A 19365-nucleotide genomic window follows, 5' to 3' on the forward strand; every position below is an offset into this window, starting at 1 on the left:
TGTCGTAGTTGATATTGCAATTATACTTTTTGTCAGTCAGAGGGGGTGAATATCAAAAGGCCTAATTATGCAAACAGGCCTGTGATAAGAGGCATCTGCCTGAGATGGGATCTGCTATCTCTGACATGCATCTGTCTCTGTGCTGTCTTTGCTGCTCCAGGCCTGCATATAAACAGCCTTGCCTGTCCCCAGGACTGCATGCGATTGAACCACCAACACTGGAGTGGAGGGATGTTTCGGGGGCGGGGGGATCGTGCAGCAACATCAAATAACTAACAACTTCCCAATTTGCATTTTTCTGAGAATGGTGCAGCATCTCTGTTGAATGCACTTGCCTGTGTATCCCAAAGGGGTTGCCAAGTTAAAGGAGCAATGTGATTCAAAGCATTTACCAAAGGATGTATCTAAGATAGGAACCTTATGTGAATACAAGATAGACTACAGCGATAACCACAATGGTTTGAAGAGGAATTCTCTATGAATAATCTATTCCTGTAGTTATATCCCTTCAAGTGGAAACAAAAATAAAACTCTAAAAGTGAGCACAGTTCCCGCGTGGATGGAATGTAGTTATATGAATAATTGCAAAATATCCAGATCAATATACCAAATAATTTGGAAGAAGAACATGTATATGGAAAAATCAAGTATTTAGTTGGTTTGGTAACATACCAAAATCCATCATCATTTTCCCCCACTTGTCAATGACCTTCTCTGAGCCATGATTTGACATTTAGCTGAAATTGAATCTGGATGTGATGTGTAACTATACATATGGATATTAGAATCCACCGTCTATCTAAAATAAAATCAGATTATCATTCTCAGTTCACCTTTTTGGACAGATGTCATTGGATTCAGCTTTGTCTCATGCCTATCGTGTCAACTGCGGGTTTAGCAGGTGGCTGAGGGCCAAGGGCACTTGTCCGAAAGTCTGTTCAGTTTCATGAGCGATAAGTGAGATGAAAAGTAAGAGTGAAAACTTATACAGCAAATACACAAGTAAATTAACATCCCAAAACTTAACATCAGAAGTAGCGGTTAACAACTTTAGCACTCCAAATAGACTTCCTCCTATAAGGAATAAACAACTACCTGATGAAACTAGCACAGGCAGCCTTACTTCTGCTACCAAACGCAGCACCTTGTCTCATTGCCAGTGTCAGAGTTAGGCTCTTTTGCATCAACATTCCACAGGAAAATTCCAATACTTTTCTTCCCTTGTCTCTCGGATAGAATCACATTCTTTAGAAAAGGAGTAGGGGGCTTGAAAAAAAGGAGAAAAAGGCAAGGGAGGAAGAAAGATGGGAGGCTCTATAATCTTTGGCTCTCACAACAAACAATTAGCCCCCTTTTCTCTCTTTGAGGTGGGGAGAAAATGGGAGGGGTGGGTGGGTAAGAGAAAGCAGAGAAGACAGAGAGGGAGAAGCAGCGAAAGCGATGCTCTTTTATGGCTCTTGTCATATGGATGAAGGCGCGGCGCGTCCATGAGAGCGCACGCTCACCTTCAACAACAGGGCGTCCACTGGGCCTCCCGGCCTTTTCAGCCTGGAGAGACGAGCTCCTCAGGGGGCCATTAGAGCATGAATAGGGGCCTGACAGCCCTGTGCAGCTCCGCAGGGCATCCATAAACGCTGACATATTGACTCCCCATGCCTCTGCTCTGCCTGAGTGTGAAAGCGTGAAGGGCTTGAAGGGTGGGATTCTTTTTCTTTAATATACTACTGGCTGGAACTAGGATATTACTGACAATATGATTGTTTGCTTTTCACTCTAAGATATACTCTCTTTCTGCATGAAGTGAACGCTGTTGTTCCAAATGTTAATTTGAGAGTCCTGTTTATGTTTTGCTTTTGATTTTTTTTTTTTTTTTCAATATATGAGTTCTTCTTTTGAAAGACTTATATTAGTTGTTGTGGATATAGGGGGCAATACTCTAATAATGCAAAAATGCAAAAAAAAAGTGGCCATCATTCACGCAGTGCAAAGTCCTATATTTTATGAACTTACATGAATATACTTACTAAGTTGCCATAATCCATTTTACTGTGGCAATTTTCTGAACAAAGCCAGATTACAGAAGATCTAAAAGAGCCACATGGAATCACAAAGACTTCAGAAGATGCGAAATGTGCACCTTGTTAGGAAAGCTGTTGCCACCTCTCACTTCCTACTAAGACCAAGCTTTACACCGGGTCTCTTCTGTCAAGCAGAATGTCACTCCCTGGGCTTGAGTCTTTGCTAATTGAGGTCACAGTGAAAGTAATGAAATTAACAGAGAGCACAAGAAAGTAAAAAGGAGCCCATGGGGGTGTCTGCCAAATGGCACTGGAGCCAGAGCCCCAGTCCCCCAGCAAAAGCTCTAAAACCTACGCAGGAAATCAAACAGTAACGTCTCAGGGCTATGAGCCGAGGTCTCCTGGAGGAACAAATCATTTTCTCAACAAAGCCAAAGAGAGATTACTGGGCACAGTATAGGAATGCACAGCGGACATTTTTATGTGCCCAAGGGAAGTTTCCTAATTTTCTGGACAAAGCTGGGCAGCAAATATTGTGGAAAAAGTTTGTGCGAGGACACTGGGAAGAACAGTTATGAAGCATGGGAGAAACTTTAATAGAAAATATAGGTTTGATGTGGACAAAATCCTATAAATTGTACAATTAATGAGCAGGGAATCTGTGTATAAAAGTTCTATCTTACTTTGTGGAAAAGACTATTTTTCTACTACAGCAGTCTGTGTTTAGTGCTGTAATGGGTCCACAGCTACTGGCCTTTGTATATTACTCATGATTTTATTACTGCACTCCATAATTAGATAATATGAAAACAGTATAGCTGGTTTCTAAATCTGAGAAAAATTTGCTCCATAATCTTCACGTGCTGTGTGAAATCCTGAAATAAGTTTTCAGAAATACTTTGTATTATGCTCAATCCAGTGACATTCAGTTGATTCTATGTAAACAACAACCGATTACCAAAGAGTTCCCTGTTATTCCACAATTTACTGAATATTTTCTGTAAAGAGCTTTTTATATGGACAGTGAAGCGTTACAGTGCTTGGCATTAATTTCTGAGATCCTTCCATATTGAGGGGTTGTAATGTGGCACAGAAGCAAAGCTTTTTATATTGAGAGTACATATTCCCCAAGGAGAGAATGACTGACGATGCAGAAATAAGCCCATTAGTTGAAAATAGAGGACAACATTTGAAGTTGTTATTTTGCCGGCTAGGACAGGAGCTCCACCCCACTGTTTGGACAACCGCTTTCACATTTTAACTTGGTGGGAAAAAACACATTTCTGATTTGCAACACTTAGGGAACATGTTTATTGTCTTTGTGGCTCTAAAAAAAAAAAACATGCACAATTAAAACAAATGAAGATTTCAGTGGTGAAGCAGATCAAGAGCATAAAATGTGAAATGTTCTGGCCCTAAGTAGCATAGGCTAATGGCGATTTTTAAACTAGCAGACCATGGTCAATGTTTCTCATTCATCACTGAGAGAGAGCATGGGCACACTGTGCTAAACGTAATTACTGTTGCACATTATGTGGGCTATTCCTGTATTGTAATAAAATTAGCCAGAAATGCTTTTTGTCTTTTCTAATGCAGCTCCATGGTTACCAGTGGACGGCCGTAATGCAACACACTGTCCTGATCTGTGCCAGCTGTCAGAGTTTGACAACCCTAGCTGGCAAGGCGAATTGGAAGAAACAAAGTTTTTCAATAAATTATGTGGCTTTGACCTGCTCATCCATTGCACAATTTAACATGGGCATAATAAAGCCTGAGATGGCCTGCTGTACTGTATCCTCATTTTTGTGCTCCTTCAGTTTTACTGTTTGTGAAAATGACAATGGCTTAATCACCAAGAAAAATATCTATTTCTGCCAACGGTTCCATTTATTCCACTGTCCGTCTTGATATTTTCCTATGATTACATGAGAAAGGCGTGGAATTCAATTGGACTGATTCTATATTGCATAAGTAATACATACACAGGGAAATCTGAATTCAGAGTTGATCATAAAATCTAAATACTGTACAAAAAGGCCACGCAGATCTTAACAATGGCAAGACCGCAAGACCAAATGAGACTCCATAATTACAGGAAAGGAAAAAAAAGACTTTTAAGTCAATCATTTTTCACAACTTAATATTAAGAAATCAACAAATATACAGTTTGGACTGCTCCAATGATAATTAATCACAAGACTGCATCAGCATCATAATAAACAGTACTAAAAGACCTAAAGGAATTTATTCCAAAGTTTAGTAACCTGAGCGTATCTCTAGAGTGAACTGAGAAAGCTGTGAAAGCTGTCAGTAAAAGCTGGCTTTCGCTGACAGAGGCCTGTAAATGCATGCCCTCATATATCACACAGATTATACAGCACTGGTAATGTTGTATGAGCAAACAGAAACAAGAGACAAATGTTCGGTCTAATGGGACTATAAATACAAGATGGTACTGTCTTTTATCTGCTGGAAGATTTTATTTGGCTGAAATCAAAGAGGCCGTTGCATGCAAAGACTTGGCTCACGATCTATGAGGCCTGCATGGACATGCTGTAAAAATACGGAAAAAATTACAGTGACCCTTCACAAATTCACAGGCCTTTTTTATTAGTGAAATGTGGGTTGTGTGGAATGACATGATTTATCAGCAGCGAACAAAACGTATGTAGTCTGGGAAATAACATATTAGGCACAATGGATGTGATTTGTGGAATAACATACTATACAGCTGAATAACAGCTAAATAACTCTGTAAACTTGCTCCTTTCTATTCTCTAGTAATTTCTGCAGTACTCTGAATTTACCTAGTTGAGAAAATACAAAAAGATCATTACTTCTTACCTACGGTCTACACTGCACTGGGACAACAGGAGAAGTGTTTTTTCGTTTGTCGTCTGGCTTTAGGGCTCATTCTCCATTTATGCAATGTCCCAATGCCATGAATGCTCAGAATCATTTTATTGCTTGTTTACATTGTTATTGGGACTTTCTGACAACAGCCGCCATTGTCTGTTGGGGTCATAAGGTCAGTTAATTATGCTTGTTTATTGCAGCAAAATGACTGGGGCTTAGCTAATGATGTGTTTACAGCAACTGCACAAAGAGGTTTGTTTTAGCGGTTGTTACCTGACTTATCATCACAGATGGAACAATACGTAGCACACATGAAACTACTGGTATCGGTGTCTGGGCCATGCAGACGCTTCTACAGAAGCCATCAATCTATTTTTTATGTTTTTGCCTGCCCATATTTGTTCAGAATTGCACCAAAAATCCATTCATACCTAATAGGGTCTGTTCTTTCCATTTGTTTTTCAAGAGACCAGGAGGAAGATGCCAAGAGGACATTTCAAATCAATTAAATAAGATTTCTCTCCAATAACAAATACTATAGGCTTTTCCATTAAAACCTTTGAAACTAATCTCCCTCACTGAGAACACTTGTCTCTCCTGGTGGCATGGCTACGAATCAGCGGTGAGAGATAAATAAATGGCCTTTAAAAAACATTGCCCCTCTTGTCAAGACACATACCCACTCAAGAGCAGCAACAGTCCACATGTCAACTCATTCTCTTCCCATTTCCTCTACTCTCTTTGGCAAGACACTTCTGTCTAATGAGGTAGAGGGGCTGCAATCCCAGAGGGCTAAGCAGGGTTCTGTCATCGCTGAGTGCTGCTTCCCTCTGGACAGCCCGGTCATTGTCCACTATCAAAGATAATACTCACCAATCAGGATTCATTACAACGGCAAATCTATGAATGAACTGCCCACCGCAGGCTCAGCAAACCAGCAACTAACAGAGAACTGCCCAGGAAAAGAAATAGGCCTCACAGGGCCCCCCTCAAACTAAATTGGATTGCCAATACGGCCCACAGACGTTTGAGAAGTCGAGAAAAACAATGGAGCAGAAAATAAATACTCCAAAGCCACAATGATGACTCCACTTGGTAAACTAACACAGTATTGATCGTCTTCTATTTTGTTTGTTTAGAAAAGCCTCATCCCTGCTAATAGCTGTCTGAGAGTGTAATCTCTCCCTTGTCCTCCCCCTCCTCTCCTCCCCTCCACATTCCCTATTATGTGGCTCCTTTCAGCGCGCCTCAAATAGTTTAGGTTCAGTGTCGCACTGGGGTACGGGGCATGGGACTGGGGACCAATTGTTTGCTAATGTTGACACCTGCCAGAGCAGGCTTGGTCTATTTGGGGCCCGCCAAGCTGCAAACTGGATGCTCCCCCTCTTTAGCGAGATTAAGTGTGGGTTGCTGGGGTCACAAATCACTGGACTCCCTCTGATGTTGTGAGGCACAGAGCCAGAGAGCGAGGGGACTAAAGAGAAAGCTGGAGAGAGAGGGACAGAGGAGGGAAGAGGGATAAAGAGTGACAGTCCATTGTCTACTGAAAAGGAGGGGAATAATGTATCTTCTTGAGTGCGTAACTAGTGTGCCCCATTCAAAAATATATCAACAGTGAATCAACCCAGCCCCGCTAAAGCACACAACAGAATTCTGCCTTGCTGTCTCCTGCCTTGCTGCGCAAGTGATCAGTAAGATTTGAAAAGCATATTTTGTTTGAAATTCAACATAAACAGGAAAGACCAATTTTCACACTCTGCTGTGGCGCTTCAAATAACAGCTTGGTCAATTTTCATATCCAAAATATATTATTAGTAGGAGTAGGAAATGTGATGTAGCGCATTAAACCGCCGTCTTTCATGAGGATTCACAGCACAGACTTTGTGGACTTGAATTTCACCAAAGACATGACTGTTAAAAATGGCCTTTATTCGCTGTGTAAATAAACATAATTAGTGAAGATATACTAGATTCTTACATTGTGTGATTCTAAGTTATAATTTCCTCAGAGAACTGTCCAAGAACGCAACATGGTGTTTCTTTATTTACCCTAAGTTATATCTTAAGTTCAACTAAATTGCCCTTAAGTGTGTAGTGTAAAGCCCAAGGGAAAACCACCATGGCCATGACAGACAGCGCCCAGCTCCACCTCCCCCTTCCTTTGCAGATGTACATTAATGCAAAAAAGCAGAGATCTGAGCTGCAGCAGAAGCACCCTCTCTGCCTTTAAAACTGCTGCTGTCCAGCCTGATCGTGTCAGTTTGAAGGCCCTATTCAAAAGTATTCATGCATCTGCCTTTGAGGCACAATGGCAGCTAGTTTATAAACTGTCTGCCCGGGCACCCAAAGGCTTTAGTTCTTATTGTTTTCAGCCCCTTAATAAACTTTTTGGAGGAGTTCATCAACTTGCCTGAATAGCCTATGCAGCGAGTCTCAAGACAGAAAATAACAGAAGGGCCTTTTCTCCTCCCTCTTCTTTCTCTCTTCCTTTTCTAGTGGCTGTTCGTCTAACAATGGTGAGAGTAGGCTGTCAGACATCACAGGGCTTTTTGTACCAATACAAGAAAAAAGTATTCAATAAAAAGAGAATGCTGTCTCTAAAAATGGGAATGGAAGACAATTGCATTTTCACATCTGAACTGAAGAAGGTATAATTCAAGCAGCACAATAAGTTAAAAATTTTATTAAAAAAAACAAAATGCATATGCAAACAAAAAATATTTATTTAGTCATTATTACTGTAAAATGACTTTGACATTGTTGAGAATCCGATATGCTGAAAAGATGTGAATGCATATTTGAAAAGCTTAAGTTTTTGAACTTTTTGATTAAAATTAGAAAAATAAATAAATAAATAAATAATAAAAAAAAACAGAACAAATTAATATGAAAATATTTTTCCATATTTAAATTTCTAAGATTGCTTGACACCTGTTAGACAGGCAGCACAAATGACCGGGATGCAATAAAATGTAATATTGGCTGTAAGCCATTAATCCACTGTTATACCTTTAAACTCTGTGGAAAAAATTTAGCCAAACTTAAAAGACTTTAATAGATGTCTGCTCTAATTAATTTCATACCTAATTAAAACAAGGCTACAGTCCATGCAGGCTGCCTGCTTAGCCCGCTGGATGGCCATAATTGAAGTAATAGCGGAAAAAGCCTGCTTAGAAATAAAAGCCCACAGCGGTCCAATTCAACAACATCACGGTCCAACCACGCTGCTCATCCCCCCATCTGACCCAAAAAGGCCTTATTGGCTGCCCCTGACCAACCACCTACTGTTTCCCACCGATGCACTTGGTGCGTTTTAACACCCTAATTAGATGTGACAAGTTCAACGAGCTGGTTTCAGAAGAGGAAAAGCTGGTCAGGTTATGATTTCCGAGTCAGACTCACAGGGGATCTCCGGACAGCTGATTCCTGTCAGCCTCATTCATCTTCTTCCAGCCAATTAAACATTACTGCTAACAAAGCGGTGGCTACTTAGTGAATCACTTAAATGCGTAAATGAAAATGTAATATTGAGGCGACGTCAACAGTAGTAACACCAACAGCAACAGGAACAACAACATTAATAATAGTAATAATAATAATAATAATAATAATGCAATAAACAAAAGTAGCCTTTTAATGAAATAGGTCTATAGCCTACAACAAATTAAATTGACCAAAATATTTATACTGATGTTTTTTTCCACAAATAGGCCTACTTAAATGTTCTCCTCGCAATGCTTCAAAAAATAACTCACATAAGCCAGAATGATTATGAAATACTAGAAAAACATTCATTTTTGTGGCAATCTTAAAAATAAGGAAAAATTCCGAGGTGGAGAGGCACTTTTTTTTTTTTTTTTTTTTTGCAATAGTTAAAATAATTAAGAAGCCTTCGCCTCTCGGGATAAATTACACCGAGAACAAATTGCGTCGCAAATAAAATATCAGAATGCAGCTTTAAAAAAAATGGAGGTGAAACTTCTATCAGGTGTATTACCCTGGACGATCCAAAATAACTTCAAACACTAAAAAGTACAAAGTTACTAATACCCGCCACCTGTTGATATGAATGTGTGATATGCGTGTGTCTGCGCCTTGTGTGCGCGCGTGTGTGTGTGCAAGAGAGAGACAGAGAGAGAGAGAGAGAGAGAGAGAGAGAGAGAGAGAGAGAGAGAGAGAGAGAGAGAGAGAGAGAGAGAGAGAGAGTCGAACTTAAACAGGCAACAAATGATGAAAAAATGGACGTTTTGTATTTTCGACTTGGCTGTAGCCCCGAGTCACACACAGGCTATAGGATCCCCAAAAGTCCTATAGTGAAAATTGGCGGAATAAAACACAGACAGAAATGAGAGACGCGGTGAAACACCCTACTGTTGTGACGGGATACCTGGAGGGCAACGCTTCCTCTTTAATTTGTCTCGTATGGTTTGAGACCCCAACCAGCCATTCAATCTGCAGAGTCTAAAAGCCTATACTGAATTTAATTCTCGATGGTGGAAATTATACAGTATGCTATAATTAAATATCATATCATTTAAAAATGCTCGGTGGCATAGAGTATCTTATCAACTATTCGTCTTCCTCGGCTTCTTCTTCGTCGTCGTCGTCATCATAATATTAATGGTGGTTACAACATCTAAATTAGGCCTATCAGCGTTTGAGGGAAAAAAAATATTAGGCTAAACAAAGACACCTATGGGCCAAGCCTATATTCTGATATTTCCGAGCAGGAAATGTTAACCTTGAAATGCTACTATCTGCGCCTAACAATGTGCGATCACAACCCTATAAATGAGGGGGGAAATTGAATCCTTTTAAGTTATTAAGCAGGAAAGGATTATAAACTCAGTCTTTATAAATGAGCTAGAAATCCCCATGTCTTCCTCTGTACACTTTTAAATTTCCCACAAGAAGCTGGAGAGGAAAGATTGTCCCTTTTCAAGAGCCCCACAAGAGATGGAAAAACCATTTTTGCGCCCAGATAGGGACTCGTCCCACATGGTCTAAGCAGCACTTTAATTAATAGACAGCCTTGAGAGGTGTCACTGTCAGCCTGGATGGCCTAATAGTGCCATAACTATTGTGTTTGTGCTGCCGTGAATATTTTTGATGTGATCAAAGTCAAATAGACAGGATGAATTTGGGCCTACTCCACTTTTTTTTTTTAGTTTAGTTTCACACCTCCTTGACACTAAAATGCCTCCTTTGCTCTCCGGTTTGCCCCCTTTAGTTGCAGGTCGCACCAACCTGCAGTGTTGAGCTCATTACTAAATAAATAAATAAATAAATAAATAGCCTAAATAATGCATTAGGTCTACTCATTAACCTATCAATATGGTTGTTATTACGTTGCGTAGTAATGTGTTACACTAGTCATTTTCATTCTCCGTTACAGCTCCAAAATGAGTGGTTGAGACTTCCTTCGAACATCGCGATACCTCAATGAAATCTCTCGTGAAATGGAAGTGGAAATTGGAGCAAATTGGCTACCTCGAGTTCTGTGGTTCCCGTCATACTTTTGCCCAATAAAATCAAAGTATCCTAATGGGAATAGCCTACTTCCACCCAGAGAGAGTAATAATTTCTACCATTTCTCTTCTAGGTTAAGATAGCTTAGTGTGAGCGGACGGGACTAGCCTAATTCCAACGAAAACGAATTGGGGGATTGGGTTAATCATAGTTTTTGGATAATTTAACATCAGTCTAATAGTTAGGGGCAAGGGGGGGGGGGGGTCTAAGAAAAGTGACATCTTGTTTTGTTGGGTTAGTAACTGTAACATTATGCTATTATTGAAGCTGAATTCGTTACACTTGCCTACTCCTTACTGGAAACGTAACTTTAGGCCTAATAATGTTGCTGTAAGTCATTAGGCTAATAGGCAACGCGTTACGACCCAGCCGCCGCTGCAACCGAGGAGAGGAGAGGACTAATAGGAACTTGAGCATTGCCTACATGAAGACAATTTGTTAACTATTTATCCATTTGACGTGTTGTCACCATGGGTTGAGCAGCTGTTGGGGCTATAGGATACTCATAAATCGTCCCAGAGGCAGACGCCATGTCATCCGGCCACAGTTCATTACAATCAAAGGGGAAAAAGGCAAAGGTATAGGCTGTGACACATAAATCACCATTGTTTTGAGTTACAATTAATACAGAAAATATCCTCATAGACCTATTAGGCCTGGTCTGCTGTCGAGAAAATCACTTGGCTCCATTGGCCATCGTCTTCTACTGTTGAATGTGGAAAAGTTGGGCTGTTCTCTGTTTAAATATTTTTTTTTTTTTTTTTTTTCATTTCTTTGAGTTAGGCTATTAATAGGCTATACCAATGAAATACTGTAACTACAGCCCTTTGTTTGGTTAAATTGCAATTATGTCTGAAGTGTCTATCATCAAAGAGCCCTATTTTGCTACGTTTATTCATTTAGTGCAAATAAAAATATCCTTCAAAGGGCTAATTCGATGTATTATTATTGTTGTTGTTGTTATTATTATTATTATTATACATTATATTATTATTATTATTTTTTTAATCATTATTTTTATCATTATTATTATTTCTATTATTATCGATCATGCAGTCTCTTTCAGCTCCTGCCCCCTTTATAAGAAATGTAGGCCTACCGATGTAAATTCCAGTGAAATGTGGCTTGAGTGGCTGCGGGGACAGGGAGGTTAATCCGAGTTTAATGCAGTGAAGCACAGCGCAGGGTCTGGGCTATGATGGGTATGTTATCTCTGCCCAACATTTGGGTCTCCCTCAATTTCCACCCAGCCAAATAGCTGCGAGAAAGTGCAGATGGAGTCACTCTCAATGCCTGAGGAAAAAACGTTATTAATAGCTAAATAACTTCCCCATACTTTCACTAAATCTCTCTCACACACTATTCCAGATGGATTTGTTTGAAGTGGTCTCTCGCTTCATTCCCCTGTCCTTCTCATTCAGCACGGCTTTAGACCCGAAATATAGCTACATTATATTACCATACACTTAGAAACTGTGTGTGTGCGTGCGTGTGTGTGCGTGCATGTGTGTGTGTGTGTGTGTGTGTGTGTGTGTGTGTGTGTGTGTGTGTGTGTGTGTGTGTGTGTAAGTGCTCGCGCGCATGTGTGTTTAGGTGACATGGAAGGCATGGAGGGGGGTCACATTTTCACACTTTCATTAGCCTACTGTAGGCCGACTTCATCACCAATAACAGGAGAAATTATTATTTTGTGTTTCTTTGTTTCTGTAGGAAAACATGGTTGGGTTTTAATGGGATGGAGTGGAGGGTAAACCCGCCAAAACTCAGTCTACCTAACGCTTGTGTTTTTTTGCGTAATAGTTTGCTCACCTTATGGCTGACATAAATCTTTATGATGTAAATTCATAATAGCTCTTACATCACAGTACTAAATATCAAACTGAAGCCTATAAATTATATGAGGACAGGGTCTTTATATGAAAAAAAAAATCTTAAATTAACGCTTTTCTCAGAATAGCTTTGACTGTTATGTCTGTGGCGGTTTGCCTATCACCCACTGGAGGTCAAAGTTTACCCCCCCTTTTTATTTACCAGGTTACATCCGTGGTGATTTAATTGAATATGCACACAGAGCCCAAGCTAACCTGCAGCTTTGGATTGTCTGACTTTCCACACACCTCTCCTCTGCTCTGTCATTATCCCTTCCCAATGCTCAGAAATAATCCCACCTGGCATCTGTTTAATTAGATTGAGGACCTCAGGTAATCCGACGATTTGCTGAAGTGTCCGTCGCCTGTCGCCAGCTCATATGACAGTCGGGTTTGTTGCTCCAGTGTTGCAGATGGACCCCGGAGAGGATTCACCTTTTCTCTCTGCCCAATCTGGCGCAAACCAAAAAGGATGCCCAGGTTTGCGCAGATGCAGCGCAACCTTTTTCCCCCTTTCTTGCTTATAATTAAACTTTGGCACGGCAATCAACAGCCGTGCGCGACCACTAAGTGCACATTGAGGATGGGGAACTGGTTCCCGGTTATGAAAAAACAGAATGGTGGGTAAACTATGACCTCCAGTCCCTGATCACCATAAAGTAAACAATCAAGTAAAAAACAATTACACTCTGCAGAAAGGTATTACTATCCTCAAATTTTATATGCCTACCCTATCACTTTGATGCAATTTACTTATGATGTATACTATGAATTTATGTCAGTCTGAAAAGGTGGATAAACTCTATCCGGCAAATAAATTAAAAAAAAAAAAGAAGAGGTGTGATGCCAGTTGGAATATTCCATGCAATAGAATAATCCACAATATTGTAATATGGTTAGCAGTTTAAATATATGTTTAATAAAGCTAGATTAAAGCTAGGATAAATCCGTGATGTAACCTCTGAAAAAAATCAAATACATAATACACAAATAAACAAATAGATAAATAAATAAAGTCTTAAAATCTGGATAAGTAAACCAAAAAAAAAATCTCATGAATTTTGTGCCCAGGGCGAGCCACTGTGAGCTCCGCTCTGAGATGAAAGTGAAAAGAAATAAAAGGCTCTATTTAATCTGCTTTAAAACCCCTCTCCACATAAGGGCTGTGCTTCAAACTCGGGGAGTGAGGGGCTGATTGGGGATAAATACATTTCTTACCATGCCTGCAAGCTATTACACCCTGCACGAACACAGCCACCTATTCAGCAAACATCGTTTCCAGTACTTACTCTAATAAGTATTAACATTATTAAATGCCATCCGGATGCTGGTAGTCTAAACTGCATTACGCAGAGGATGCGTCTCTTTTTATAGCAACGCAGTTCAGTCCCAATTTAAACACAAGCAGCACTTAAAAATGGAAACACGATTAATAACATCGTGGGATCGTGGATATTTTCTATCAACGCTAGAAAATCAATAATAGGCTAATGCAGCAGCAATCTAGTTAACACTTTCCAACTCATCAATTTAATCAGTTTATCCCAGTTCATCCAGCAAAAGTGACCTCGGTTCTACGCGCCTGAGTTGTGCGCAAACGACAGGCTGCTCTCCAAAAATGCTGGTCAAGTACAGCCGACAGCGTTACCAGACGAGTATCTGTCAAGGAGACTGTAGATATTTGCAACAGAAATGGTGACATTTTCCTTATAACTGCATTAATGCGTGGTGGGACCGCCAAATGGACAGAAAAAAGAACCGTTTCACACTATCAAATGCTTCTACTCCAACAGGCCATTATATAATATTACAAAACTATCTACCAGCGGGGCGTACTGAATAATTCATCTCCTTTTATGTCTATCCTTGCCCTTTGTCCGAAGTTTTCTCTCTCTTTTACGAGATTTTTGAATGAGAATGGACGGGCCTATATTCCCCTTTTCGCTGCCCTGCTTTCCAGGATTTGCTTTTGTACCTCGGACTCCTCACTTTAGAAAAGCGTCAATGAAGGGGAGGTTTTGCTACTGAAGTTCATCTTCAAGTTTGAAAAAGTTTGGCAGTGTCGTTTTAAGAAAAAAGGAGCTTTTGTGAACTCTTATCTAAACCCCATTCACACATGTTTGATCATCAAAAGAGCCAACCTTTATGTCGTTTGGAGAAGTTTGTAAGCTGTGCATTTTTCCACTCCCTCGCCAATAGTAAGCAATGCACTAACAGCATATGACGATAGAATCAGAAGATACTTTTCTATTTAAAGTCAAAAATACTTTACAAAAAATCTCATAAAAATACTTTAAATATAAATTCAAAAACGACTTTGAATAAGAAAAATCTTATTTTGTTATTTAAAGTCAAATATCTGTTTTCAAGTTGTCCCATGTGCTTTCATATCAAAAATTATTTGGTTTCTATTTCAAGTGTAACATTATCCTACGGATATTAAAATATAAATTATATAAAATATCCTACAAGAATAGTACAGGAATATTACACTGATAGCACGGGAGATAACAACACCGTTAAATACAATAATGCCAGTATAAACTTAGTATAGAGTAGCCTATCACAGACACTATAAGCCTATGGATACCTACAATGCATCACTGCCTTTCCTGGTAGTATTACTAATAGCTAGTATTAATAATAATAATATGAACGTATCTCCACGTTAACTGACAAGTGGTGAAATGTCACTAAACTGACATCGATTGTGAAATGGGTCAACTGTCAGCTGTCGTTTAGAGGTCGTTAAATGAATGAATGAAAAGAGAATTTGTTACACAAATAAATTTTCTGCTGTTAAATACCTTCTGCCAAGGCTCTCATAAATAATTGAATGATTGAACAACTGCTGGCTCGGAGTTAAAAGCATGGAATAAATTCACCAGGCTCTCTGCTTTTAGCCACAACTCGGATGTGTGAGAATTTCCCAAGAGAATGTAAAGTAGGCAGTCTATTTAAAATATTTGCTTCCTGCTTATTTAAGGCTGTATTTCAGTTGACATTAGTGAGCATAAAAACAATAATAATACTAATAATACTACTAATAATAATAACAATAATAATAATTATAATAATATTTCAGATATACAAGCTATTACCGTTAAAAGACGAAAAGGGCCCATAATTGATGTCGTCCACTTACCTTTATCACCGAGGATGCCATCGATGCTGTGCTTTGTTTTCTTTTCCCCATCTTCGTCCTTCTTATCACAATCATCCTCGTCATCTTTTTTGCCAAATCGGGCTCTCAAAACGCGGCTGATGGAGCTCACTAATGGCAACAAAAAAAGGCAAGGATTAGGTCTAAAAACCATAATCGAAAAAGAATCGTTATTAATCCTATAATCAATTTTAGAATTTTTAGAGAAACTTACTTTTACATTACACACAAGCTGTTACTATAGGATGAAAAAGTACTACCACAAAAAAGTCCTATATAAATATCATGGGGGATAAAAAAAAAATACCCTACAATATGGTCACTATAAACTCACTATTGAGCACCACAGGCTCACCATCCCTATAGGAATATTTATTTCTATACTATAATTATAGATGTTTCATTAGATTACTACTGGGTCCGAATATGGGCAAAAGCTGTAGGTCTTCTTCCAGGTATTGAAACATTTTAGCATCAGTGAGTGTGGGACATAATATTCATACATGTAAATCGACTCAGACTGATGTTCAGACTTGGTTGCAGTGGTCACTTGTAATAAGAAAAAGGTGCTTACCAGATGAAGCCTCACCTGAAGGAACCGTGCTTCTGTCGCACACCCCGTCCTTCAGCAGCTTATCCCGGATCTCCCAGCTGAACATGCCCGGGTTTTCTCTCTTGTACTCCTCGATCCTCTTCTCAACGTCGGGAGTTGCCACCTGCTTTAGGTTTGAAATTGTGCAAATTCACAAATTCAAGAAAAAAAAAATGGGGGGAGGGGGAAGAGGATAAATTTAAATCACTTTTAATTAAAACGTAGCCAATTAAGGATCAATTGCTATTGCACTCTTGTAATCCTGCAAAAAAATATAGAAGGATACTATACAAATATCGCAGCAAGACTATAAACTATAATTCCCAATAAGAATATTATTGTCTATAATGCCATCGCAGATAAAGAAATTAGCCTACAGAAAAAGAAAGTAGTAACGGAATTATAAACTATGTTTTTTTCAGCACCGCAGACAAACTTTGTGTCCCTGGAGGAAAAATATGGGAATATTAAAGAAGATAAAATGCCTACCATGAAGTACGGTAAGATCACTATAAAATCACTATTGAGTTCCACAGACACACTAAGCTGTAAGTCTCTGTAGGAATATTATAGGAATATTACAGTGATTTTTCGTTAGTGAAATGTTCTAAGGGAATACTTTGTGTTGATTTTTGATGTTGATTATTGGTTATATATTAAGAAGAATAAAACATACAGGCTACAAAGTTTGTTGTAGCCTATACTCTGGATGGATGTTAGGCTACAGGTAGGCTGATAGCCTACTAAATGACAGGCCCAGACTTTGGCTGATGTGGCCAGTGTGCCTCTGTGGACAAGTGGAGCAATGACTAACAAGATAAATTATTAGACGTATGGGTCACCAAATTATCTTGCACAGCCACAGCTTAGAGGAAACATTGCTCCCTGATGTGAATTAATTGAGATTTTGTTTTGGATGATGATTGATTAATGGGATTTATTTCAGATACAGCTTCCAAATAGATTTCTATCACTTTTCCTTGATCTTTGCTCTCCATTATAATGATAAAAAATAAGATGAAATTTGGGTTCAGCCAGGTGCCACACACCTTGCGCCATACCAAGTGCCGTTTACCCTGCAGCACCCAACTGACGCCCATTCTTGTGTCGTGAAACAAAATCCATTCATGGATCCCACTCACCCTGGGCTTGCTGCCTCCTATGGCCCCGGGACGAATCGACCCGGTCTCTTGGTACCGACAGAGGATCTTGGAGACACAGCCGTGAGAAACTCGCAGTTGTCGCGAGATTACGCAGGGTCGGATGCCGTGGTGGGCCATCTCTACTATCTTGTGTCGGATGTGATTTGGCAGGGGCCTCCCGTTGATGAACACTCCACCGAGCTGGTTCACCCGACCTTGGCCCAGAGGGGTTGAGACTGTACCACAACAAACAACACAAGTCTCAACAACAACAATAACAAATCACACTGCAAAGCCTTAAGATGTTCACTGAAAACAAAGATGAAGCTACATTGTTTACCTCAAAGTTTAGCTTCTGTTAAAAATGAAGTAGTGAAATAGTGTCCTATGAAGCCCATGTTACTGACATCAATGGGACACAGTTTAGGGACATTATCATATTCTACATTTTCAAGAGAGAGTCGTGCCAAATTCATTCAGAGTCAGTCTGGCTGACAGGATGTATCCGAGGCACTTCAGTATCCAATTTCACATTCAAGAGACACTAAAGAGGGTGACACTTTCCACCTTGATTATTCCTAGTCATGCTGTACAAATATTGATGTGATCCTTTGAGCCATCTCTTTGCTGTGTGTATTACTGCCATTTCCAGCAGCGGGACACTTCAACAAATCCTGGAGCTCGAGTAACTTGCAAGCTACGTGGTTTTGTACATTTTAGTTTAGAGCTCTTGAGCACGAACTGGGTGTAATGGGAAAACTGTTTCCATAAATGCATGCAAATACAAATTGATCTTTTTTCCGCGCATATGCTCAGACAACTTCAATGTCTCGGCACCAAAGCGTAAAAAATTAACAATTTGATTAATGTTAGGCCTATTTGTTTGTAACACACCACGTTACACTAATAAAAATGTGCCCTAAATGTAGCCTATATGGTCTACACAATAAGTGCATCTGCCAATTCTGGCTTTTACATTATTATGAAGCTAATTTACTGTTCCTTCTGTCATGTAGGCTTCAATTTTACTGCCAAGAACAACTTACACCTAATACATAAAACTTTGCTATTTCACTATAATTTTAAAGTCAAAGCATTGTTTCTGCTGAGCCAGCCTTGCCTATAAAAAACAAATGATAAAATACAAATATTTTAGGCAGATGTATAATAAACAGGGAAGTAAACTCAGTTCAACCATTTTTTAAGGTTAATATAAATATGTATAACCTAAACTCATAGAAAACATCATAGTAATTAGTATCAAACTGATGTATGGTATATGAGGATAGGGTATTTTAAGGGGTATCGTTATTTTAAAAGCATGAAGTGATGCTTTTCTGAAAATATAATTATTTTTTGTTCAGATTTGTAGTTGTTTGCCTTGTGCTGATCACAGACATGAGGTCATATAGTTTACCCACCTTTTTGTTTACCACTACATCACTGATAGCAAACTATGCTCTGTGCCACTATCAACTCCAGGCTCAGTGAGTGGAGTATTGAGGAGTATTGTCACACGGGAAGTTAAAACAGACGATGTCTTACCCTCCAGGGGGAAGCCGGTGCGGGGGTAGTTCTGGCCTGGCGCAGGGCGCATCATCCGAGGCACTGTTCCTGGTAAAGTAGCCATCCTAGCTACTCAGACAACAACAAATGGACTCTGGTACTCTCGCAAAAGTCCAAGTCTCACAAAAACGGAATGTCTTCGAATGCACAAAAAATGCTGAAACCTGCTATCAAATCCCAATCCCAGACGGAGAAACTTGTGGATAAACCCTTCCACGGGATGAAAAATAAAAGTGGTGCTGATGCTCTCCTCTTGTGCGATGAATTTGCCAAAATAAAATAAAAAACCTTCGATTAGGGATAGTGTGCAAAATGGGGAGGGGGTTGCACTTTACTGTAAATGTGTAAGAGTTAGAAAAGCGTGTTTTTATTCTTTTCCCTTGGTATAGTTTGTGGTCAGTAGTTAATGTCTGCTTGCTGGTTGGAAGTATAAGTGGCCAACTTTAGTGCATGTTGTAGGAGGAGACAGACGAGCGCTCCCATAGGCTCCCTGGCCTTTCTTTTATGTATGAAAGAGAGTGGGTTTAGCCAGGGACCGGCCAACCAATCAGAACAACACATTCCACTTTTAATTCACTGCTGCCTCCCTCGTAAGACCCAAGACACCAAAACCAGTTCAAAATGTATTATA

At 39.6% G+C, this 19365-nt stretch overlaps 1 protein-coding gene across 4 annotated transcripts in view; it reads right to left on the minus strand.

Moving 5' to 3' along the window:
• The window catches only part of pax7a (paired box 7a), a 45774-nt gene extending 26967 nt beyond the window's left edge, over positions 1-18807 (minus strand). For 2 of the 4 annotated variants that reach the window (XM_071526379.1, XM_071526377.1), the window contains exons 1-4: positions 18714-18798; positions 17169-17404; positions 16024-16153; positions 15417-15545 (exon numbers count right to left, since the gene is read on the minus strand). In XM_071526379.1, coding sequence (XP_071382480.1) covers positions 15417-15545; positions 16024-16153; positions 17169-17404; positions 18714-18798 — 580 coding nt within the window. Of the gene's footprint in view, positions 1-15416; positions 15546-16008; positions 16154-17168; positions 17405-18713 lie in introns of all 4 variants that reach the window. The other 2 variants (XM_071526380.1, XM_071526378.1) reach the window with 2 other exon arrangements.
• Positions 18808-19365: the final 558 nt, after the last annotated feature.

Source organism: Centroberyx affinis, unplaced genomic scaffold, assembly GCF_046629955.1.
Source record: "Centroberyx affinis isolate AG114_WGS23_722 - 3 ecotype Tasmania unplaced genomic scaffold, CSIRO-AGI_Caff_v1 ptg001408l_1, whole genome shotgun sequence".
NCBI classification, from domain to species: domain Eukaryota; kingdom Metazoa; phylum Chordata; class Actinopteri; order Beryciformes; family Berycidae; genus Centroberyx; species Centroberyx affinis.